This window comes from Heterodontus francisci, chromosome 7 (genome assembly GCF_036365525.1).
Source record: "Heterodontus francisci isolate sHetFra1 chromosome 7, sHetFra1.hap1, whole genome shotgun sequence".
In the NCBI taxonomy this organism is placed as follows: domain Eukaryota; kingdom Metazoa; phylum Chordata; class Chondrichthyes; order Heterodontiformes; family Heterodontidae; genus Heterodontus; species Heterodontus francisci.
This window is the reverse complement of record NC_090377.1, coordinates 110813118-110837161: the sequence shown is the minus strand read 5'-3', so window position 1 is coordinate 110837161 and position 24044 is coordinate 110813118. Positions and strand designations below refer to the sequence as shown.

The 24044-nt window shown below is 43.6% G+C and overlaps 1 protein-coding gene across 1 annotated transcript in view; it reads right to left on the bottom strand.

Annotated features, from left to right (window-relative positions):
• Positions 1-24044, bottom strand: part of LOC137372232 (SH3 domain-binding protein 4-like) — a 70695-nt gene that overhangs the window by 7500 nt on the left and 39151 nt on the right. Inside the window, exons 2-3 of the mRNA XM_068035883.1 lie at positions 22278-22511; positions 13376-15741 (exon numbers count right to left, since the gene is read on the bottom strand). Coding sequence (XP_067891984.1) covers positions 13376-15741; positions 22278-22395 — 2484 coding nt within the window. The 5' untranslated portion in view covers positions 22396-22511. The remainder of the gene's footprint in view (positions 1-13375; positions 15742-22277; positions 22512-24044) is intronic.

The following is a 24044-nucleotide window of genomic DNA, read 5'->3' as shown; positions in this document are numbered from 1 at the left end:
CTGCCAGTCCGAGTATTTCCAGCATTTTCCGTTTTTGCTCCAGATTTGCAGTATTTTGTTTTTGCAACATCCTCATAGCTTTAGCTACAAGTTTCTCTACATCTGTCATGTGTCGTGTGCTCAGAGATCTTTTCCTCTCATGACCCCTTTCAGTATTGTTCCCTACAAATGACACGGACATATTGCGTGACCTGATCAACATGCATGACACTACATGTATATAAATATCATTTGCAATCGTCTGACGCACTCCTCCAGCACATCTGAATTTTTTTTTTTGCATTTGACTACACTCCTATACACTCTTAACCCTTGCATAAATTTTGGCGTCAACTGCGAACCTACTGACTATACGCCCAACATCATTGCCCAGGTCATTAATAACGACAACAGTAGGCTTTGGACACAATCCCTAGGACAACACCACTAGAAAAATACCTCTAGGCTGAAATAAATCTGTTAATTATACGCTTCTGTCTGCGGGGCTGGCATCAATTCCTAATCCAGCATTACAAATTGCTACCGATACTACAAGATGGTCATTGAAATAAAAAATCTATAAAACACTAAAGGGTTAGTTGCTAATTTGAGTAGGAGTAAGGGCAATACAAAGGGCAGTTATACTTCCTTTAGCTGAAGTCATGCTGCTTTTGGAGAAGGAGAGAAATCATCTTATGAACTATTTCTCTCAGTGCTCCAGAGACAGCCTATCAGCAGCCAGCTGCAGGGTAAGGTCAATGGCAACAACATAAAGTTACAACACAAGGCATTCAATCAACTGAGCAACTTAACTTGCACGCGTGTAGTTCATTGTGGTCACTAATGAACTGAATTAGAGAGATCTCTCGGCATCAGAATATAATGAAATATAATCAAGCATTATAAAGCATGCCTTTCCCCAATAATCTACTCTGCAGTTCTCCTACAGTATTTACAGAATCATAGAATAGCACAAGTACAGAAGGAGGCCATTCGGCCTATTGAGTCTGTGTCGGCTCTTTCAAGACCATTCCAGTAGGTTCCACTCCTTTGATCATCCCTCATTCAAGATACTCAGTCATATACTTCTGACATTCCTGCATTTGATCTGTACATCTCACTTCGCAGAAGCACTAAAAATGCTGCTCAAGAGCCAGAGACATGTTGAGCAGACAGATGAAATGTGGGCTCCTCGGTGGTAGCACTCTCACCTTAACATCAGAGGGCTGTGGGTTCAAGTCCCATTTTATCAACACAAATTCCAGGGAGACACGTCAATGTGGTACTGAGTGAGTGCTGCATGGTCAAAGATGCAGCCTTTCAGCTGAAACATTAAACCAACGTTCCATCTGCCTTCTCAGGTGGATGTGAACTGTCCCATGGCCACTATTGTGAAGATCAGGGAAGAGTTCTCCCGATGTTCTGGTCAGCGTCTAACCCTCAACTAACAACTAAAACACATGATTTGATCATTTATCTCATTGCTGTTTGTGGGACAATGCTGTGTGCAAATTGACTGCTGTGTTTCCTACATTACAGCAGTGACTACATTGTAATACATTCTACTTTAGGATGTCCTGAGGTTGTGAAAGGTGCTATATAAATGTTTTCTTTCCATACAGTAGCAATTCTGTGGCTACTTTGAAATACGTCAGTCACATGGAAGGCAATTGGTTTTAAAAAAATGGCATGAAATCTTATTAAACACCACGTTTTAAAATAGCCTTGAAGTTAACAGTCAACAAAGCTAGAATTCAGAAACTGAATCGATTCTGTTAGCATCTGTTTACATCTCATTCTCCTTGCTACAGAACACAATACAACCTGTCAATTCTCCTTTTCAGTGTCTTTGAATTTAATATCTCCCCCCACAGCCACTCATGTCACTATATTTCTGACCAAGTGTGCCTTAACAATCTTCTTCAAACTATTCCACTCTACCTTGACGAGTCTATCCCATTCACACCAGTCACCCACAAGGAAAATGCACAGAATAAAGTCTCACTTAGCCAATGTGGTTCTTTGACACCCCAACCAAGCCCAACCCTACTGTATTTAGTGCAAAATGAGAGAGGAATGGCTGGAGGATTACTAACAGAACAAGGGGAACAATGGCTGGAATTTTACACCACCCGCCCCCACCCCCGACAGGAGGTGGGAGGTGGGGCGTAAAATTGAGTGGGAGGCAGTGAGCGCCGTTCCTGTTGCCTTCCTACCCCCGCCTGCCCCAGGCCAATTAAGGCCCTTAATTGACCAATTAATTGCCATCTCTCGCCGCCACAGGTATAGTAACAGTGGTAGGAAGTTCAGTAACTCAGAAGGCAGCCCAGTAAAACCTGGCAGCCTCCCTGCGGGCTGTGGGGGGACCCTCCTGATCAGGCACTTTGTCCAATGGAGGGTCGCCCCCACTCCGCGGCACAAGCCAACCCCACTGGACCACCTCCACCCCACAACTGCCTTGCCGGGGCGCAGCCGATTGTCCCCGGAGAGGCCACACACATTTACCTGCATTCCAGGGCCTCATCCGTGTTGCCGGTTCTGGCTAAGTGCAGTCCCAGCAGTGGCCACCAGTCCTGATGGCGTTGCTGGGACTGAAGAGCAGCTGGCCTGTTGATTGGCCAGCAGCTCATAGGCGGGACCTCCTGCCTCATAGGGGTGGAAGCCCCACCCGAGACCAATTATGGGCCTGGGCGACGTAAAATTACGATGTGGCTTCCAGGCCCGGCGGTGGTGGGCTTGACGACTTTTTCAACTGGTAGGCGGGGCCTCTGGGCTAACATAAAATTCCAGCCAATATTGCAAGAGTTTTCACTTCTGTCTGTTGAATAGTGGTGCTGCTTCTTCCCACCCACCACGGGGAAAAAAAAACTTACCCACATGAGGAATGACACCTGAGCATGGTATCACAGGGGATGTCAGCACAAAATGAGCTACCACCTTCAAAGTAGAAAAGGAGAGAGGTGGCTAGTATCATCAGCTGGCTACCAGGACAACACTCCTTTTAAAACAGTGGATAACATTTTAAAGATGAGGTTTCCATCAGTGAAATCCCACAACCCCTAAAGAAGCCAACACTCAATACAATGGAGAGGTGGACAATAGTAAACTGATCTATATTTTCCTCTCTTCTGCCCCCACCATCGACGCCTTACTCCCAGCAGTTTGGATATACACCCTACATGGAAACTACCTCCAGGCTGCAAGGGAAAAAACAAGCAGATTCTGCCGAGATCAGGGGCTGGAGTCGTCATTGCCCTGTCTGTAACACATCACCCATTTGAAAGGGATTGAGTTACTCGGTGGAAATGTCCTTGATTAAAGTTGAAGTCTTGGAGTTCTCGCTGGGGCCTAATGCACAATTTCCAACTTGCTTCTCTGGTACCAGAAAGCTGAAAAGGCTGCTGCCACGGGTCCCTGGGACTTCACTGGAGAGAGAGATACAGAGAGAGAGAGCTTCCTTCTCTTTGGTTTTCAAATTGCAGTCTGTTACCTTTCTGTGTGGCATAATTCAAACAGTCCCCAGTTTGGCCAGTGGGTAAGTCAGGTGACCATCTCTGTTTGAAATAGCAACTTCTTAGAGGGTTGCTGGACTTCAGAGTCTCGCAGACACTTGGTTGGTGGGGCGTGGGGGGGTGGGGGGGGGGGGGGAGGGTGGTTTGTATGCTGGCTCTTACATAGACAGATGTGGATCATCACTGTTGCCAGATCAATCTTGTTAATTGAATCAGTGAGCACTTCCATTGTCTCTCTATTCAATTGTCTCTCAGAATGCAAATGTGCAACCATGTTTTCAGCCACTCAGTTCTGTTTTTTTAAACAACTTCTGTGCAATGTTCAGTTAAAAAAAAAGTTCAAGTAATGTCCATATGACGAAATTAATATGTTTCCATTTGGCAGGTGTGATTTCCATCACAATGTACAATAGTAGCAATCCAAAGATTTGTCCACAACGGTTAGTTTATCCTTTTAAACACGTCTGGCTGCTTGTAGCAATGTTTAAATGTCTAAGGAGAAAGTGTTTTTGATCCACTTCGGTGGGGTGGGGGAGGGGACGAGAGGGCTGTGAACACTGCACAAAATAGAATTATTGAAGACTGATCCAAGCAGCTCATGTTCGTGCAAAAGTCAACAACTGATAGGTGAACATGGGACGTTCATTGAACAACTTTTTAAAAAAAACAAATTACCATGAAAAGATCAAACTGGAAAAAGTTAAAATGAGGAATCACAAGCCAAGGGGAAGATTAATACTAAAATGGCACCGAGTAATTCAGGTCGAGCAGATAATACACCCATTCTGTTCTCTGTACTGTGAATGCGAACAATGCCAAAGCACATAACCTTAAAACAGACACACCAGCTGTGTCCTTCTCAAGAGACGTCTGAATTTTAGTTTTGTGGTCCATGCGTAAGAACATGATGTGCGCAACAAGTGCAAGCTCCCCTCCCCTCAGTTCCCAAGCTGAATTGTAGGAAGTGAAGATACATGGAGATGAGGCTTAGCATCTCGTCACAGTGAAGCAGCTGGGATTCAGGCACCATGCCAACCCTACAAGGGAACAAAGCTGCAGAACAAAGAGAAACTTACCCAAATAATATTTTTTCACTCAATCATGAAATGCAAACATTTAGCTACACCCATTTGTATCAGGTTACCAACATAGAGCAATGTAGCTGCAGAGTCCAGGACAGAAATTTAGTGATCTTTGTACTTAAATAATACCGTATTGTACAGATACAATTCAAAGTGCTTCACAAAGTAAATGTTTGCAATGCAACTCCTGTTCAGAGGGAAAAGAGTGTTACACGGTGAGCTCCTCATGCATGGTGGGCAACTTGAAAAAGGCCGACGGGTCAAAAGCAGTTTCTCTCTCGTCTCTTAAACGTTGTCATAAGCCTGCTAAAAGGATAAAACAGCCTTTGTGGGCAAGTTCTGCATGAATACTATTATCCGTTCTGAAGAGCCTAATGTGCCATGTATCCAATAATTAAATTCTCTGCTTTCATCATCTTTGTTCCTTACAGTAGCAGGCGCTCAACATTATGCAACCTGCTTCAGACGGGAGGTGTGCTCCAGTGAGGAATGAGTCCCAATCCTTGTTTCTGAGCTAAATTTGCCTCTAAGTCCACTGGTAATCTGCATGCGGATTGTATGTAGGATGTGTATCAGAACTACTGGGGTGGGAGGAAGAGATAGGTCAGCCTTATTGATTCATTGATGGGATTTCCTTACATGTAGGAAAGGGAACAGCCACAGGATTTTTTATATTAAGAACTTCTGTCTGATGCAGTGATGCAACTAATAATTTCAGAAACTTTAAACTGCCCTCACATCTCATCCAGATTCCAGTCTAGCCTGATCAGCAATCCAATTCCAAACAGCAACTGACACAGTTCCCCTTTCACATCACAAATTACCACATGCATATCCTCAATTTAAGAAAATTGCTAGAATGATGTCAAACATGGTAGGAGCTCATCCATGAAGTGCTCTTACTACAGGAGCTGCAAGCATGCAGAGGCATCAACACTGGTGTAACATAGTCTAGCACGAGCTTGAGATCACGATCTCAAACCTAGCTTGAGCAATGAAGCAATGAGGTTGTGTTCAATTTTTTTTAAACTGAGAAATCCAGATAAAGTGGGAGCTTTCCCACCTCAAAGTGAAAGTTGCTTTGGTTCCAGCCCCACTCCAGGACCTGATCCAGGCTGACATTCTAGTGCTGCACTGTCCTTGGAATGAGACATTAATCCAAGGATGTGTCCAGTAGTTCAGGTGGATAAGATCCCAGTGCTCAATGCAAAGAGTAAGAGATTCTTCCCATGTCCTGACCAAAATTCCTTCCCCAACAATCACAAGAAAGAAAAAGATATATTTCTTTCAGAGAATAATATTTTGGAGTACAATACGAGTAATTTGATTTCTATCGCACAAGTAGCGTGTTTGGGTGGGACAGGCGACTTTGGACCTACAATTCCCAAAGCTCTCCAGCACTAGGCCTTGTACGACATCCTGTTTACACAAATCTTTCTTTCATGTCTGGGTCTGTTGTAGACTAACTGATGGAGATTGAGTGCTATAATTATGGTCAACTATTCAATTATCATTGTAACATGCGAATATCAGGATGGTTGAAGGTGAAGTAGATGAACCTTAGTCTTTTTTTCTCCAGCAATACCTAAGTTAAGATTAAATGGGCACTCATTTGCTGCAGCACGTGGAATCTTGCTGTGTAAAAATGGCTCTCTCATTAGCTCATATAGGCATTGCACGTAAAACGCTTGGATACGTTTAAGACACATTGCAATCACTGCCATGTCTTGCTGCAGAGAGAGTTCAAACAGTTAACTATTACAGCCATCTGATACAAGGGCAACTACATTTTCTGTATATACAAACTGTTGCAAACAGTGGTTCTCCTGAACTGGCCATCCTGCATATCATATAAAGAGCAATCTGTAAACTCAGTCACCGGTTGATTTTTTTTTAAAGAATTTTTGGCCAGATGAAACCGAGGAGCAGTTTTTTTTGTGGAAAATTTCCCCTTAATTGTCATCTTTAAAGTTCTGCGCCACTGACATGAATAAGAATAACGGCTCATTACAATGCTTCCCATTAGTGATGTGGGTTGGAGAGAAGGAGTTCTACACAAATCATATCATTCCAGGCTGCTTTTAACAGACTTAAATGGATAAACCAACAAAGTGGTTCATGAGACACTGACAGGTGTGCAGCTATTTCCCTTCTTTACATCTAAAAGACTGCATACATTCCCTGGATCATCTGTATACGATTTAGCTGAATTGGTGTATCTGACAGTATGGCCTGCATGCAAGGGTTTTAATGGAAGTGGCTGCAGAGATAGTGGTCGAAATAGTCCAGAACTCACTGGATTCCGGGAGGGTCCCAGTAGACTGGAAAACCACTAATGTGATGCCCCTGTTCGAGAAAGGAGAGAGACAAAAAGCAGGAAACTATAGGCCAGTCAACCTAACACAGTCGTTGGGAAAATGCTAGAGTCCATTATTAAGGAAGAAATAGCAGGGCATTTAGAAAAGCTTAAAGCAATCGAAGAGAGTCAACATGGTTTTGTGAAAGGGAAATTATGTTTGACAAATTTGTTAGAGTTCTTTGAGGATATAACAAGCAGAGTTGATAAAGGGGAACCAGTAGATGTAGTGTATTTAGATTTCCAGAAGGCATTTGATAAGGTGCCACATAAAATATTATTGCACAAGATAGGAGCTCATGGTATTGGGGGTAATGTATTAGCATGGATTGAAAATTGGTTAACTCACAGAAGACAGAGAGTCAGGATTAATGGGTCTTTTTCAGGTTGGAAAGACGTAACTAGTGGAGTGCCTCAAGGATCAGTCCATATTAACGACTTGGAGGTAAAGGCCGGCTCGGGTCTGCAAACGAAACCCAACCTCTAAGCCCGACAGAACCACATCAGAGCCCGAGCCTGAATGCCGGACCCGGAAGTGTGACACGACCCGAATCCGACACATGTCGTTGGGTCCTGTCGGTTTCGGGTCGGGTAGCCGGCCTTTACTTGGAGGAGGGGCAGAGTGTAATATAACCAAATTTGTTGACGATACAAAAATAGGAGAGAGGGCATATTGTGATGAGGACAGAAGGAATCTGCAAGGGGATATAGATAGGTTGAGTGAGTGGGCAAAAACTTGGCAGATGGAGTTTAATGTAGGAAAGTGTGAGGTCATGCACTCTGGTAGGAAGAATCAAAAGGCAGACTATTATTTAAATGGAGAGAGGCTCCAAAAAAGTGCAGCACAGAGGGATCTGGGTGTTCTTGTGCATGGAACACAAAAAGTTAGCATGCAGGTACAGCAAGTAATTAAGGCGGCAAATGGAATTTTGGCCTTTATTGTTAGGGGGTTGGAGTTTAAAAATAGGGAAGCCTTGTTAAAACTGTACAGGATGTTGGTGAGGCCACACCTGGAGTACTATGTACAGTTTTGGTCCCCGTATTTAAAAAAGGATATACTGGCATTGAAGGCAGTTCAAAAGAGATTCACCAGGCTGATTCCTGGGATAAAGGGGTTGACTTATCAAGAACGGCTAAACTGGTTAGACCTTTATTCATTAGTTTAGAAGAATGAGGGGTGATCTTATTGAAACGTAAAAGATTCTAAGGGGACTTGACAGGGTAGATGTTGAGATGATGTTTCCACTGATGGAGAAATATTGACTAGGGGACATAGTTGCAGAATAAGGGGATACTCATTTAAAACTGAGATGCGAAGGAATTTCTTCTCTCAGAGGGTAGTGAATATCTGGAATTCTCTACTCCAGTCAGTTGTGGAGGCTAGATCACTGAAAGTATTTAAAGAGGAGGCAGATAGATTTTTGAAATATCGGGTAGTTGAGGGCTATGAGGAGCTGGCACGAAAGAGGAGTTGAGGTCTGGGGCCGATCAACCATGATCTGATTGAATGGCGGGGCAGGCTTGAGGGGCCGAATGGCTCACTCCTGCTCCTATTTCTTATGTTCTTATGACATCAGTTTAATAGAACTGAAACGGATTCAAAAACTGAGCATCATAGGGGAAGGATGGACAGGGAACGCGCTTTGTGCATTACTGAATAGACAGAGGTCTGTGTCCAAGACCAAATGAAACGGTTTTAACATACGTACCACCATGTGCACCACCCACGGCAATCAGCTACACGCACCACTTCAGTTTTCAGTCTCTGGCAGCCAAGAAGTGGCATCTATGGCATACACCATTATTCAACAAAATTATGGCATACTGGCACTATGCCAACATTCTCTGGATCATCTGTGCTACTTGGCAAAACGGTATTAAAGTTAATTTTTATAGCTCCACCCATTAAAATCAAAGGCAATCGCGACTTTCCAGAATGGATGCTTATTTTTTCACCAGTGCCATTTAAAGAGAAATAAGGCATTGGGTGACCTGGCAACGATGCAATTTCCCCAAAGTTGCTATAGGAAATGGGGAGTATTTACACTCTAGAAAAATTATATCTACACAGTTATCGCCTTCATTTTCTAAATGGTAGAATCTTGCTTTATTGACATCATGGTTGTTATTTATTGTACATAAAGCCCCTTGATGATCTTAAATTTGACTACACAATAAATTGACTTCCCAAAAATGATCGGAATTTGTTGAACTGGATATTTGGCCCAAATACACATCCGTAAGGAAACTAGCAATATTCTGAGAAATGCTCCATGTTTTGTTTAAAGAGGGTTATAGTAGATAAAGCTGCAAAGACCCGAGTCAGGGTAGCCGAATAAATAGCTCTGATCAAAATTCGCTGGCTTCAGGGTCATTTATCACTCAGATTACAGGATCCGAAAGGTGTTCACAGGGCAGACAACTGGAAGCTGAAATTTATGAAGCAGTCATACAGGATAACTTAACTGACAGTAACTTTGATTTTCCAACTCAATGCTTCTTCAAATTCGGATACTGTGGTTTAAAATTGTTCTGTTAACATAGGTTGGTTTCGAAGGGGCAGAAGAGAGAAGCGAGGACTTTGATTTCATCACAGTTTTACATGAATCTAGAAACATTGTAATAGGAGTCTACAGTTTACGAGACCAGTGCAGTAGCATGTGCAAGCTATTGTCTGAACAGATGATTGTTGAATGCTCTGTTAGGTGCACTGACTCTGGTTTCAAAGCTTGTTTTTTTTTTTTGGAGACAGTCCCTAACTTAAAAAGTGAAATCTTGTCCATTTTTTTTTTATTGGGGTCGTTTGGTAAATTCGGTTCTTTTGACCTGTTGATCTCCATGGGATCATAAAATTGGGGGCTCATGTGGGATCGACTCAAATTAGGCTGTGAAATTGATTTACAACCTGAGGCAATTAATTGTCTGATGCCTGTAAAATCCAGTCGCAGCTTCCAGGGCCATCGGAGGCAGGCCCGCCCCCGACTTCCCAGCCAGTGGGCAGGGCCACTGCCTCTGTATTAAATTCCAGCCTACGATACGTTTCATCCGGGCCTGAGAATTTATCCATTTTCAATTGCGTTAAACGCTCATAATAATTCCTCTCTCACTATGTTATGCTGTACTGTACCAAAATTAGCCATTGCAGCAGAGACGACAGCAAGATGTATGAAATGGTTAATCTGTCCCGTCCATGTGGAGAATAGATACCAACAAGGATTGGTTGGACCAAACAGCTTGCCTCTTTGCTGCAATGTCCAGGCAATTCAATGTATATCATTTACTACTTTGTGCATCTCTCAGCTGTCTCCTTTCAAAGTTGCTGAGTCTGTTACTCCATTCTTACCCCATCATAACTCAATTCTCTTTTCTTTTATTCATTCATGGGATGGGGGCATCACGGGCAAGGCCATCATTTACTGCCCATCCCTAATTTCCCTTGAGAAGGTGGTGAGTTGCTTCTTGAACTGCTGCAGTCCATGTGGTGCACGTACATCCAGAGTGCTGTTAGGAAGGGAGTTCCAGGATTTTGACCCAGTGACAGTGAAGGAACGGCAATATAGTTCCAAGTCAGGATGGTGTGTGACTTGGAGGGGAACCTGCAGGTGGTGGTGTTCCCATGCATTTGCTGCTCTTGTTCTTCTCTGTGGTAGACATTGTGGGTTTGGAAGGTGGTGTTAAAGGATGCATGGTGATTGATACAGTAGGGAATAGCCTTGTTGCACTTCTGCATTGCTCTCAAGGCCTGACTACCTTAGTGCCTCTGACTTATACTCTACTTATTCAGCAACATAGTCCAGCATTATTATATGCTTTGCTGTCTTCCACTTGAACTCCACTAACTAGTTTGCATATATCATGGCAGATACATACAGGAACAGTTCTGTATCTTAAATCTTTGAAGGGATTACATACACCCTGTCTCAATTCAGTGCAGCAAGAACAAAACCAAAAAGGAAAATACTGCATCATTAAACCCAGTTCAACTCACATGGGAACAGGATTTATACATCATTTGAAGCATGGACCCTAATAACATACATAGTTGTATAGAATACAAATTATATCTCTACGAGTTGTAACGTTTACAATGTGCTCCCAGGCCAGCAGCAATGAAATAGCCACGTTCTCCACGTAGCTATCTGCCTGGATTATGTTCGATGGCGCCTCCACTCCTCGAGAATAAGTCCGATGGCAGCTCACAGCAGAGACGTGGGTCTCCGCTACTGTCTAGTCACCAGTGCTGCAGTGAAAGAGTCCTGCTGAGAAAGCAAGATTCTTCCATCTACCGCCAACAGCCCCTACACGAGTATCTATAGTGGGTTCTTTGACACTGCCTGCCATTTAACCTTGAAACAAAACTCAACACCACTTGTTATTTTTCTTTTTCTCTCTCTACCCTTTAGAGCAAAATATAATATACTTTTCCACTTTATCTGAAGAGGAAAGTACAGTCACTCTGCATTCCTGTCCTTAACGAAATTGTCTTGTCTAAAAGAGCCACAGCTCCAGTAGAAACTCCCAGTGAGGACTACTCGTTCCCCAGAGAACAAGATCTCACAAAACATACATTCAAAATTCCACAAGTGAGACTACTCTTGTTGGTGTAATAAAGGTCAGATTTGAAGTGCTCCGAATGTGCAGTGGTTCCACTGAATACGAGTGCACTGTGCTTGGTTTCAACTATGAGCACACAAATGAATTCATCGCAATTCTGACACACCAACCTTCAACCTCACACACAGACTGAAAAAGAATTAAAACATATCCCTTCTCCACTAGCTGGAGTCATTTTAAAGGGGTCAGGGTGAAGTGATTTCAGATGCAGATTTTCCATAGTTACAATCATACGACATATCATTAACAAATCATTCTTAAAAGAAAATGCTCCCTATTTTGCAAAGGGGTGGCGCAGTGGCGAGCACTGCAGCCTCACAGCTCCAGCGATCCGGGTTCAGTTCTGGGTACTGCCTGTGCAGAGTTTGCAAGTTCTCCCTGTGACCGCGTGGGTTTCCGCCAGGTGCTCCGGTTTCCTCCCACAGCCAAAGACTTACAGGTTGATAGGTAAACTGGCCATTGTAAATTGCCCCTAGTGTAGGTAGGTGGTAGGAGAATGGTGGGGATGTGGTAGGAGAATGGTGGGGATATGGTAGGGAATATGGGATTAATGTGGGATTAGTATAAATGGGTGGTTGTTGGTCGGCACAGACTAAGTGGGATATAAGTTATACAAACACTAAATTCACTTCAGATTTGAGCACTGGGGCTACCGAAAAGAGACAGAAACAGGATCTGTTGCAACCTACAGGAATTTATTCAGGCTCTCATTACCTTGAACACCCATTCTGACTGATCCTCATATCACAGAATCTTACAGTGCAGAGGAGGCCATTTGGCCCATCATGCCTGTGCTGGCTCTTTGAAAGAGCAGCTGTTCTTAGTCCCACATCCCGGCTTTTTGTCCGTAATCCTGTAAGGTGCCTGTCCAACTTCCTTTTAAAATTATTTATGGGATCAGCTTCCATTGCCTTTTCAGGTAGGGCGTTCCAGATCCCAACAACTCTGAGTGAAAACATTTCTCCTCAACTCACCTCTAGATCTTTTCCCAATGCTTTTAAATCTGTGATCTCTGGTTATTAACCCACCTGCAGTATTTGGAAAAGAGAAGGTTGTTTGCATGGCATCCTGCCAGAGCAAACAGCTTTTCTTTATCTACTCTATCAAAACTTTGCATCATCTGTGTTAGGTCCGACTCTTAACTGTCTCTGTTCCACGGAGAGTAGACCTAACTGTTCCAACCTCTCCTCATGGTAAACCTCCTCTGAACCCTTTCTAAAGCCTTCACATCTTCCCTGAAATTTTATTTTTAGTTAATTAAGAAATCAAAAGTAATTAAAAAAGCATTTTGTATTTTGCTGGATGGGTGCAATGGTAAGCACACATATGTACAATCAGGGTTCTTTACATTCCTGACTGTGGTTTGATACCTGCTCCTCATTAGACAACCCAAGGCCAAGCCTAAAGGGAGGAAAGCAAGTTTTTGGCAAGATACCCAGGCCATTCATTGTCATCTTGACCCTGGGACAGCTGCTGTGCAGTTTTAGTTGAAAAATACAGGTTGATCCTGCTTAGGAGTATGTTGTAGTAGGTCAAATTGCTATTAAAAAAGGAAAAAAAATTAGGCCCTGCCGTTGGGACCATTAAAACCAGGAGGTCGCCATAAACTGTAGAGAAGCTACACTGCAAAGTATTTTGTTCAATATTTTTTCAAGGGTCAGAAGCAATCATGTCTCACCCTACATCAGATGGCTCATACCCATGAAGAATGACTGGACTGCAGTTCATTAAAGAACTGCAACTTTTCAATCCAAGCACTGCAAGACCAGATATGTAACTTAGCAATTTAAGACACTGCAGAGATAACTCAATGCCCATCAGTGGGTACTCACAGCCAACAGCTCTTTCTGAAAGGATTTCTTTTCCTTGTTCTCAGTGTCATTGCAGTCCTCCTTGAGTTTTTCCAGTACAGACGCCACACGTTCTGGTTCGCTGTCTATCTCTGTCCGACAAAAGTGTATGAGTGGCATGTTTTTATAACCCAGGGCATCTGCAAATGCTCTCCAGCTGCTGATATTTTCCATCAGTGTCATCCTTACAGAGGCATAGATGTAGGTCAGAAACTTGCTGGGACGCAGGATCTGCTCCAAGAGTGTAGAGGTGGTGAGATCAGGCCCGAGAAAAAAGCTCGGCTTAATTTTCCCAACCACTAGCACATTTTTGGCATGCACAAGCCCAATCTTCCCTTGGTAGTACCCAGTGTACCACTCCTTTGTTCGTAGCTGCCCTTTCAACTTAATCTTCTCTTCGTTCAGCAATGCAATCACATCTCCCTTTTTATACTCCAGGAGATAATAGTTTTTGTTCTGCCTTACCACAGTCTTTAGCAGTTTGCCGTATTTGAGGTTGTTTACACGGCGATCCTGAAATGTGGGGTATTTACTCGTGACAGCCAAGGGCGAAAGAACAATCTTGCCAACTTCTTTCTTCTTCAGGAACCTCCTCTGCCCGCTATTTCGTGTTCCGGACTTTGGAGGCGGCTGTGGTGTCCTCACACAGAACTGTGTAATTATCAGCTCCTGGTCATCTTTGACCTGGATCCTCAGCGTGAAGTCAGAAAGTTCTTCAGGAACGCGCGAGTGGATGGGGAAGATGAGACGGCTGACCTTTCCAAGCTTCACCTGAAATCCACGGACAACCTTAACTTGGTCAGAAGGTTTGATCTCGTAGTTGGAAATATTGGGATGTATGCTGATCTTCAGGTCCTGGGGCTTTGCTAACACAAACTGGTGCTTGCCCCACAGCTGCAATGCTACTGGTGGTGCACTCAAAATCTCTCGGCCTACTTCACTTACCAACAATGACTTGGGTGCACTATTATGTCCAAAAACAGCTACCACTGCCTTGAATGAAGGATGGATATGCTTAGGTCCATACACCCCAACAGTGATATTTTTGTTAATGCAGTCCCACACAGTGTCAGGGTACTGCAATGTCCTGGCCTGAGACACCACAACAGCATACATGCAAGGCTCCAGATTGTCCAGCTGCACCTGCACTGTATCGCCATAGTGATATACCTGAGGCATTGGTGAGAATGGCCCATCTTTGCTGTCACTACACAGGCAGGTGATCTCGGCATCCTTCTTGCTCGCCACATTGCCCTTTAGCTCAGCAGAAATTTTCATTTCCAAGGAAAGGAACGTTTTGACTTCCATGTTGCTTAATTTGATCTCAACGACAGGGCTAATGGTTGTACATTTATCATTGTTCAACTCTACAGGAGGGTCCAACAAAGCTTTCATCGAGATTTGCTGGGTTTCTCCTGGAGAGACATGTCCTTCTGGTACATGAATACTGATATTGGTGTCTGGAAGTTGAACTGCCCCACCAGTGCTATCCAGCTTACAAGCAATATTAGTTTCCACAGGTTGTGTCTGACCCCAGCCAGGATTTTGTCCAAGAGAATTTAGATCATGGCACGAGCGCGCCATTTTCCTGTGGTTAAGCCAAGCTGTTCGGAAGTCTTCCCTGCTCTTGAATTGTTCAGGGTCTGGAGACTGCATGCCTGTGAAGAAGCCAGATGAGGAAGGTCCATCAGACTTGGCTTGCAAGACTGAAAGCTCAGACATACTGTACGATCGTTTGCTCCTGAAGAATGGATTGTTGCGACTCAAAAGTGGATCAAACTCAGCCTTTGAACTGATTAAAGGGTCTTCCTCAAAAATGCCATTACTTACACTATTCACTGTTAACACTTTGGAACCAAATGATGGTGTTACAGGGTCAAACAGAAGGAGATCCACTTCTGATTTAGCTGTCTGTTCACTGTTGGTACTGAGGCTCTGTGCGTTTCCATCTAGAAATGGATTGGAAGATGCAAAGCCATTCAAAAATGGATTGTTAGGTTGGGCTTTTGTAGACTTTTTGTCAAAGACATCTCCCCATTCTCCAAGCAAGTCCATCTCTTTGGCACCTTCATCAGAACTGTCCCCAATGTTGTCCACCATTCCACTATCTCGGAGGGAGGAATTTCTGCTCACAGGTTGAACATACGAAGCAGGAATGTAACCCATTTCAGTATTGTTGTGGGCATACCACCATTCAGATCCAGACGTGTCCAAGACATACAGAAGATCCCCCTTGTTAAATTTGAGTGTAGTAAAATTAGTAGGACAGTAATCCTTAATTGCCACAACTTCACGTGCATCTCCAAAAGTTGTAGATGTATCCAACCGCAAGGTACTAGGAGAAGGTCCTGCAAATTTTAGGAAAGAGATTCAGACAAGACAAGTATACTTAAGGAACAGCATAATGCTATTTGACATCAGTCATACATTTAATTATTTCAAGCAAACATATTTATCTAATTTAACAACAGCTCAATAAGGTAAAATATATCCTGACCATCTAAGTTCTTGGCAACTGATTAATGTGCAGTAATAGGGTTATAAATAGAATGAATGACACAGCACAGGAGGAGGCCATTTGGCCCATCATACCTATGCCAGCTCTTTAAAAAAGCTAAAATATTTGCCTATATTAATGATTATACATTGACCGAGCATACAGTTAGCGAGTGTAGTACATATCAAAAATATCTGGAAATAGCGAGAAAAAGCTGCGCATTTAGCATAGACAATACACTCGTGTACCTTGAGTGCTGTTACCCAAATTTGGTTTGGTTCTAATTATTATAATCTGCACAAGCTTCATTAATGGTTTCTAGATAGTACCCCTTGTTTCTGTTAATGCGTTGTAACCACTTCACCAGTTCTGTACAAATGGCAACCATGTGTTATCAGCATCAGTAAATAATGTTAACTTCTCTAATACTGAGGATTGCAACAAGAGAAACTCAACAGTGGAATCATATTAAATGCAGGCAAGAAAAACACCCAATTTTCAGCCTGAGGTAGGTGTGTGCGTCTTCCTGTGTCTGGTGGTTTGTGCCTGGCAGTATGTGCGTGTGTATATATATGTATTATATAAATATATGTATATGTGTGTGTGTGTGCATGTGTGGAGGGCAGGGGCTACCACAGAGGTTCAGTAAATATAATCAGTGAGCAGCCCCTCTCCCCTTAACCACTGAGGTTCTTCTTCTTCTGTCATGCCTGGGTCAGTTATTGACTAATTGATAAGAGATTGCTTGTTATCAGCAGTAACAAACTCCATTATCTTGCATCACACAACTACCAGGATGATAGATAGCAATTGGGATGGGCCTCGGTCTTTTTTTGTCTATTGTGGAAATCTGGAAAACTCTCCTTCAAACATCTGTTGAGGCAAAGGTAGGAAAGCACACAGAATCAAAATAGATAGCTGGAGTTAAGACACAGATCAGCCATGATGTAACTGAATGGTGGAACAGGCTCAGGGTACTGAATAGCTTCCTCCTGTTCCTATATTGCTGAAAAGATAGATGGTTTGATGGCTCACTCAACGCCACTGCTACGATACCACCAACAGGAGTCATTTCAGAGTTCCATGATTTGGGAACACATGCCATCAACCAGGGAGGAGGAAGCCAGAAAAAAAAAACTTTATGTAACACGAAGCTCCATCTTCACCTATAGTGAAAAGGGGATCAAGCAGTCAATTTCCACTCAAAAATAACAATCATCCTCGACGTGAACAAAAATGAAAACAAAGCTTATTACCAAGAACTATCAATGAAATACGATAAAAGCGCAAAAGAACCACTCGTAACAAAAGGCAAGTGGGACAATCACTTGGCATTTTCAGATTTTCGTCCTTATAAATACTGATTTTTTTTTGTACACTGTACTGTTAAAGTGAAGATTGCACACACCATAACCTGAATAGCTCATTCATTCAGACAGAAGAGTGCCCATTGCTTATTAACAATGACAGATTGTCAAAAAATAAAGGAAGTGGGATCCAGAGCTGGCTTTAGGCTGGTATCGCGAGCGCATGAGCAACGTGCTGGCCCAAAATCAACGAGACACCCTTCAGACGTCTGCAATTGAACTCTGACCCTCATTCTTCTGTAGAAAAATTGTTAAGCTAATGGCCCGCCAGGACACAAATTAAGAATCAAGGCTTGACTGCCTTTCAAACAGCACTCTTCTGGAGTGATAACTGCATTTTTTGCACGTAAACAAACCTGCAGGGAATTCATTCTTTCCATTTATTTAATGGGAGCTTTCCTGATTTCTGCATTTTGATTTTTCTTGGCAGGCTGTAGCAAGGCAGAACAGGCTATAACATGCAAGTCTGGGGCACTGCAACATTTGAAACAACCTAGATCAGTGCAACGGTTGACAAAAACATTATAACTACACTGGTTAAACATTTAGCTGAATGCTGGTTTTCAATACCCGAGGGTGATTCATTGTGTATTTATAAAAAGTGCTGTTCAGCAATGAACAACTTGTGAATCACTGCAGGTCTCTCTCCATGCTAATTTTAAGAAGCCAAATGCTCAATCCACATTAACGGATTTGCTCCCCAATATTCAGAAAAACTCATTGAAGATTTCTCTTCTGCACTCTCCGGTTTTCTCTCTTCTTCAGAAAGTACTAGAATACAGCATCCTGTCGCACCTCACCCAAACAGCAAAGGAGAGAGAATCTGGACTGCAAGTGCCAACATGGTGTTTAAGTAGGTGGTATCACATCGAACATTCACTGCACACACACACGGAAATACTTGGCTGTGCTTGTTCCTCCTTAACCGTAAGTGCTGGACCTGTTGCTGCTACCATTGTACTTGAGACCAGCTGAGCCAGCAGGCTGAATCTGGGACTTTCTTGGTATGGACAGCAGTCGTTCATAAAAACAATTACACATGAATTACCCGCTGAACAGCTGGAAGAAGCTACAGCCCAGCTTCACTGTAACCTCTTCAAGTGGTGTGTTGAAGTTGGAGACAACTACTATTGCTGGGATGCACAGAAATGCTTAAGAGCTATGTTGGTACTGTTGGTTGATGTTCTTCCATCTGCAGGAGATGATAGACATGCAACAATACATTTAGATGGGGTGTTTTCATATGGTGCACTTTGCTGATGGCTGTGGAGGTCAATCCTTGAGAGGCAGGTTCTGCTACAAGTGCTGTACGTGAAGCTGCCATGTGACATTTTGGGTTGCTGTTTTCAGCGTTGGTGCCTATTGCCAAGTTGCTGTAGCAACTGGTTGCGGTGGTGGTGCACAGAATGTGTCACCATTTCCCTCTTTCGCCAGCTAGCGACTCCCAGGTATGATAGTCAATGTTTAGGGCCTTCATGTCACACTCGCAAGCATCCTAAAAGCAGCGCTTTAGGTGCCCCACTGGTCGTCTGGCCCCGGCTACCTCACCATACAGAAGGTCCTTGGGTATGCGACTGTCTACAGACATGCCCGATCCACCAAAGCCGCCTCTGTTTGATTAGTGCCAACACACTTGGGAGCTCTGCCTTTGAGAGGACAGCTGCATTCATGATTTTGTCCTGCCAGAATATACCCATAATGCGCCACAGACAGCAAAGATGGAAATTATTGATCTCCTTTTCCTGGTAACTGTAAATCGTCCATTTTTCACAGCCATACAGCAAGGTGCTGAGAATGAAGGTCTTAAAAACCATCAATTTGGTCCAAAGGGTCAGCTTGGTGTTATTCCATGTGCCTTTCATGAGCCAGCCAAAGATGGTAGCTGCTTTTCCTATGCATCTATTGAGCTCTGCATCAAGTGACAGACTGTTTGTCACCGTGAACTCGAGGTAGCAGAATGTGCTAACCACTTCCAGTGGGATGTTATTAAGTGTGATCAGGGCAGAGATGCAACACCTTATTCCCATGACCACGGCTTTCTTGATGCTTATAATCAAGGAGAGCAAAGTACAGGCATGGGAGAGGCAGTCCATGAGTCTCTGCAGTTGAGTTTCCCTGTGGGAGACTAGTGCAATATCATCAGCATAAAGGAGTTCTCTGATCTGGACGTGATATGTTTTTGTCTTTGCTTTCAGCCTTGATAGATTGTAGAGCTTTCCACCTGACCTAGTGTGCAAGTAGACTCCTTCCATATCTGCAGGGGAGGCAAAAGTCAGGAGCATGGAGAAGAAGATGTCCGACAGAGTGGGGGCTAGGACATAATCCTGTTTCACTCCATTCTTCACTCTGAAACTGTTGGAAGTAGAGCCATCAAACTGTACAGTGTAATGCAAGTTGGCATGGAAGGAGCGAATGAGACTGAGGAGCTTCGGTGGACAGCCAACTTTCCCCAAAATCTTGTAGAGCCTCACTCTACTGACTGTGGCAAATGCCTGAGTGAGATATACAAAAGTAAGGTAAAGGGGTATACTTTCTTCCTTATACTTCTCTTGTAGCTGGTGTATGGAGAAGATCATATCCACAGTCGTTCTACCGGCACAGAAACTGCACTGTGCTTCCGGGTACAATCAGTCTGCAAGTAAATGGAGTCTTTTAAGTATGATCCTAGCAAAGACCTTCCTCATGATGCTAAGGAGTGAGATGCCCCTGTAGCTGTTGCAGTCTCCTCTGTCACCTTTGTTTTTGTATAGTATCATTTTTGCTTCATGCATTTCCTGTGGAGTGCAGCCTACCTTCCAGCAGAGAAGGTGGTTATAAAGGCATGGCAATAGATTTTAGATTTAGAGAGACAGCACTGAAACAGGCCCTTCGGCCCACCGAGTCTGTGGCGACCATTAACCACCCATTTATACTAATCTTACACTAATCCCATATTCTGACCACATCCTCACCTGTCCCTATATTCCCCTACCACCTACCTATACTAGGGGCAATTTATAATGGCCAATTTACCTACCAACCTGCAAGTCTTTTGGCTGTGGGAGGAAACCGGAGCACCCGGAGGAAACCCACGCAGACATAGGGAGAACTTTCAAACTCCACACAGGCAGTACCCAGAATTGAACCCGGGTCGCTGGAGCTGTGAGGCTGCGGTGCTAACCACTGCGCCACCCTCAATGTGACATTCCGTGCTTGAGCAGTTTGGCTGAGATTTTGTCCTTGCCTGGTGTCCTTCTGTTCACTGGATGCTCTGTGGCCTTCTCGAGCTTCAGTGATGAGGGTTCTTCATCTAACCCATTCATGACAGGAAGCTGCAGAAGAGCATCAAGCAGAACTGGGAGATGCCCAGCGCACAGGAGTACAGCTCACAAGAGTGTTCAGCCCAGCGGGACATCTGTTTACTTCTGTCGGTGAATACGTCACCATTTGCCGACTTCAGGGGAGCAACTTTGGTGACGGCAGGGCCAAGCGCCCTCTTGATCCCTTCATACATAGTTCGTAGATTACTATGCTCACAGGTAGTTTGGATTTCTTGACATAAGTTGATCCAGTGTTGCGCAGTGTCTCCCTGTCTTTTGCACGACTGTCTTAGTTACTTTCAGGTCGTGCAGTCAGTGTCTTAGCCGTTGGGTTTATGTTGTGCATCATGTAGGCTTTGTTTTTTGCATCAACGACAAATATCATCACAGTTGAGTAGGTCTCAAAGCAGTCCTTGTTGCAGGTTCTGTCTTAACCAAATGATGCTTCTGCTGCTTCAGAGAGGATTGAGCTTAGTGACTTTCAAGCTACATAGATGCCAGCATTGATGCTTCCTGGTAAGGCTTTGGTGGGTAGCAAGCATTATAGGGACAGTGCGAGGTGCTGGTATTTGGCATCATTGCTTATGCAAGGGATGTTGATGCTTGGTGGACCGTCATGTTTGGAGCTGTGGAACGTTCAGGGGTGCACCTTCACTCTGCTGCTGATAAGAGAGTGGTTGGTGCTGCAATCTGTGCTGTAGTAGGTGTGAGTGTGAAGAACACTGGGCAGATCGTGCCTTCTTGGGATGTCTAAGTCTAAATGGCGCCAATGTCCAGACCCTGGGTGATGCCATGATACCTTGTGACAATGTGTGCCCTGGAAGAAGGTTTGATGATGCCGAGTTCATTCAGGGCACAAAGCTCAAGAAGGCGTTGTCCATTATCAGTGATCTTGACCATTCCATGACGACCGAGGCACGTCAGTCATGAATCACTGTCTGCTCCAACACGTGTGTTGAAGTCACCCAGGATGAACTGTTTCTCATCATTTGGAGTGCTCCTCAAACATCACCTAGGGAGTCACAGAAATGCTCTTTATCTGAGATGCTGGCATTCAGAGTTAGTGCATAGGCACATATGATGTTGACTGTGCTTCCATCAGAAGTTGGTCGCAGGATGATGAGACGCTCCAAGGTTGCTACTGGCGGCACAATTGACTGTCACCTGATTGCTCACTGTGCAGCCTACGCCATGCTCATGGCAGTCTTCAGTGCTGTTTTTGTACCAATACAAGGTGCAATTGGCCTCAGGAATAGAGCCTGTGTTGGCTAATTGGGTTTCTTATAGAACGGTAATGTCGACACCAAGCTTGTGCGGCTCACGGTCAATCAGGGTCGTCTTGTGTGCACTTGCTGTGGAGGGTGGGTTTTTGTTCTTCCAACTTCCAAGCCAAAAGGTGTTGGTGCAAATCATGTGGTTACTGATCAAAGGAAGTCATAATATTTCATCCCTTGCTGCTAAGTGATAACTTGATCTCAACAATTCATGTTATGAAAAAGCCTTTTCAAATCAAACGCTTAAGTTGAACTTGCTTAGGACATCAGGGTTAATCTTCAGACAGCTATCAATAAAACAAGGATTAAAACAAATCCATCTATTTCATAGAATAAAATTACTATAATATATCAAGTGACGCACACAAACCTGAGAAAAACTACAGTGTCTGACAGTTCTGCATTCGTTCTGTGATGGTTAACAAAATTTGACTCTCAAATTCTCACCTTTGACATCATTCATACTGACATCAGAGAAACCATCACTCAAGTCGATTAACGCCCCCTCTGATTTACACCGTGGAAGTCCACTTGTGTTGGTGGAGCGAATTCTCTGGGCTGCCATAGTTCCCTCAATTATAAGGCTTAATGTTGCACAAAAGAGTTGTTCATTGGCAGCAGCTTTTATTTGCTGGTGACCAGCTCTTTAACTGTCATAGTCCCATCTGTCATGCCGACCATCTATAGGAAATAAATCACAAAACACTGCATCAGTATAGGAGATAGAGTCTCTAAAAATGAACCAAAATTTACAGCCAAATACATATTCTACCATGTAACACAGCCTGAACAGCAATTATTTCCATTTATAAACAAGCATGTCTTTCCTGATTCCGCTACTAAGCAACGGAGGTCTTTGGACAAAATACCAACTTGTCCCACCAAGCTTGGCATAGACAGAAAGAGCCACAACTCTGGCAATCACAGGTGAGGAAAGAACCACATGTAACAACTAATAGTTGGAATAAAGTTCCTATGGTCTTTGTGTACAACAGGGTTTCCTCTGTTGTCAAGAATGCTACATTAAAAGAGTTGGATTTCAGAAATATAAAAAAGGCTTGTACTTATATAGCATCTTCACAACCTCAGGGCACTACAAGGCTTTTTAGAGCCAATAAAGTAATTTGAGTACAGTCACTGTTCTAATGGAGAAAATGTGGCAGCCAATTTGCACACAGCCAGCTCCGACAAACAGCAACATAATAATAACCAGATAATGTGTGTTTTAGTGATGTTGATTGAGGGATAAATATTGGCCAGGCCACTGGAGAAAACTCTGCTGCTCTTCTAGAAAATAACATTATAGGATCTTTTCTATCCATCTGAGGGGACATACGGGGCCTCAGTTTAACGGCTCATGCAAAAGACGGCACCTCCGACAGTGTGGCACTCCCTTGATACTGCACTGGGAGTGTCAGCCGAAGATTTTGTGCACAAGTCTCTGGAGTGGGGCTTGAACCCACAAACTGCTGACTCAGAGGCAAGTGCTACCCACTGAGCCACAGCAGAAATATATGTCCTGTGAGGCAAAAACATAATTTACCACTAGCGGCAACTATGATTTCCCCACCCACCCCAGCTGTATGCTGTGGTACATTCCATTGATTCCAATAACCCTGAAGCACATAGCCAATTGATTGTTCTTTATGTGCAATACAAGGCCAGTGAACTATCAGCAAGCTTTTCAACCACTCGAGGCCAACCGTAATGTCCTCACTGCCATCCCAATAGAGATCAAGCGACTCAGCACAGGAATAGAAGCTGGGGTAATACTTGCCTGTATGGCAGGGCACCATGCCACATAAGTATCCATTCAGTAAACCAGGAAAGAGGAGGAGGGAATGCTATTTTAATTGCAGTGGAATTAGTTTTCTGATCTGCAGAATTCTCACTAACTGATAGGACAGAGAGCACACAAGTTAATGGTCAGAGAGTTGAAACAAGACAAGTAGCAATTGGGATCATTAAAAGGAAACATGACCCGCTCTTTACCCTTCTGTGCAGTAAGATTCTATGATAAACAAATATTTGATGGCTCAGCCAAATCATCACCAATAGCAACTATGAGAGCACCATTCCGGAATGGAAGAATGTGGGTTAATTAATGCATGGTGCACAGTAATTAGCTCTCTTTCCCTTAATCCATGAAGTGCCTACAAATCTATAATGTAGGTTCCAACTTCCGTAGAGCTGTGACCCAGAAAATGAGGACAC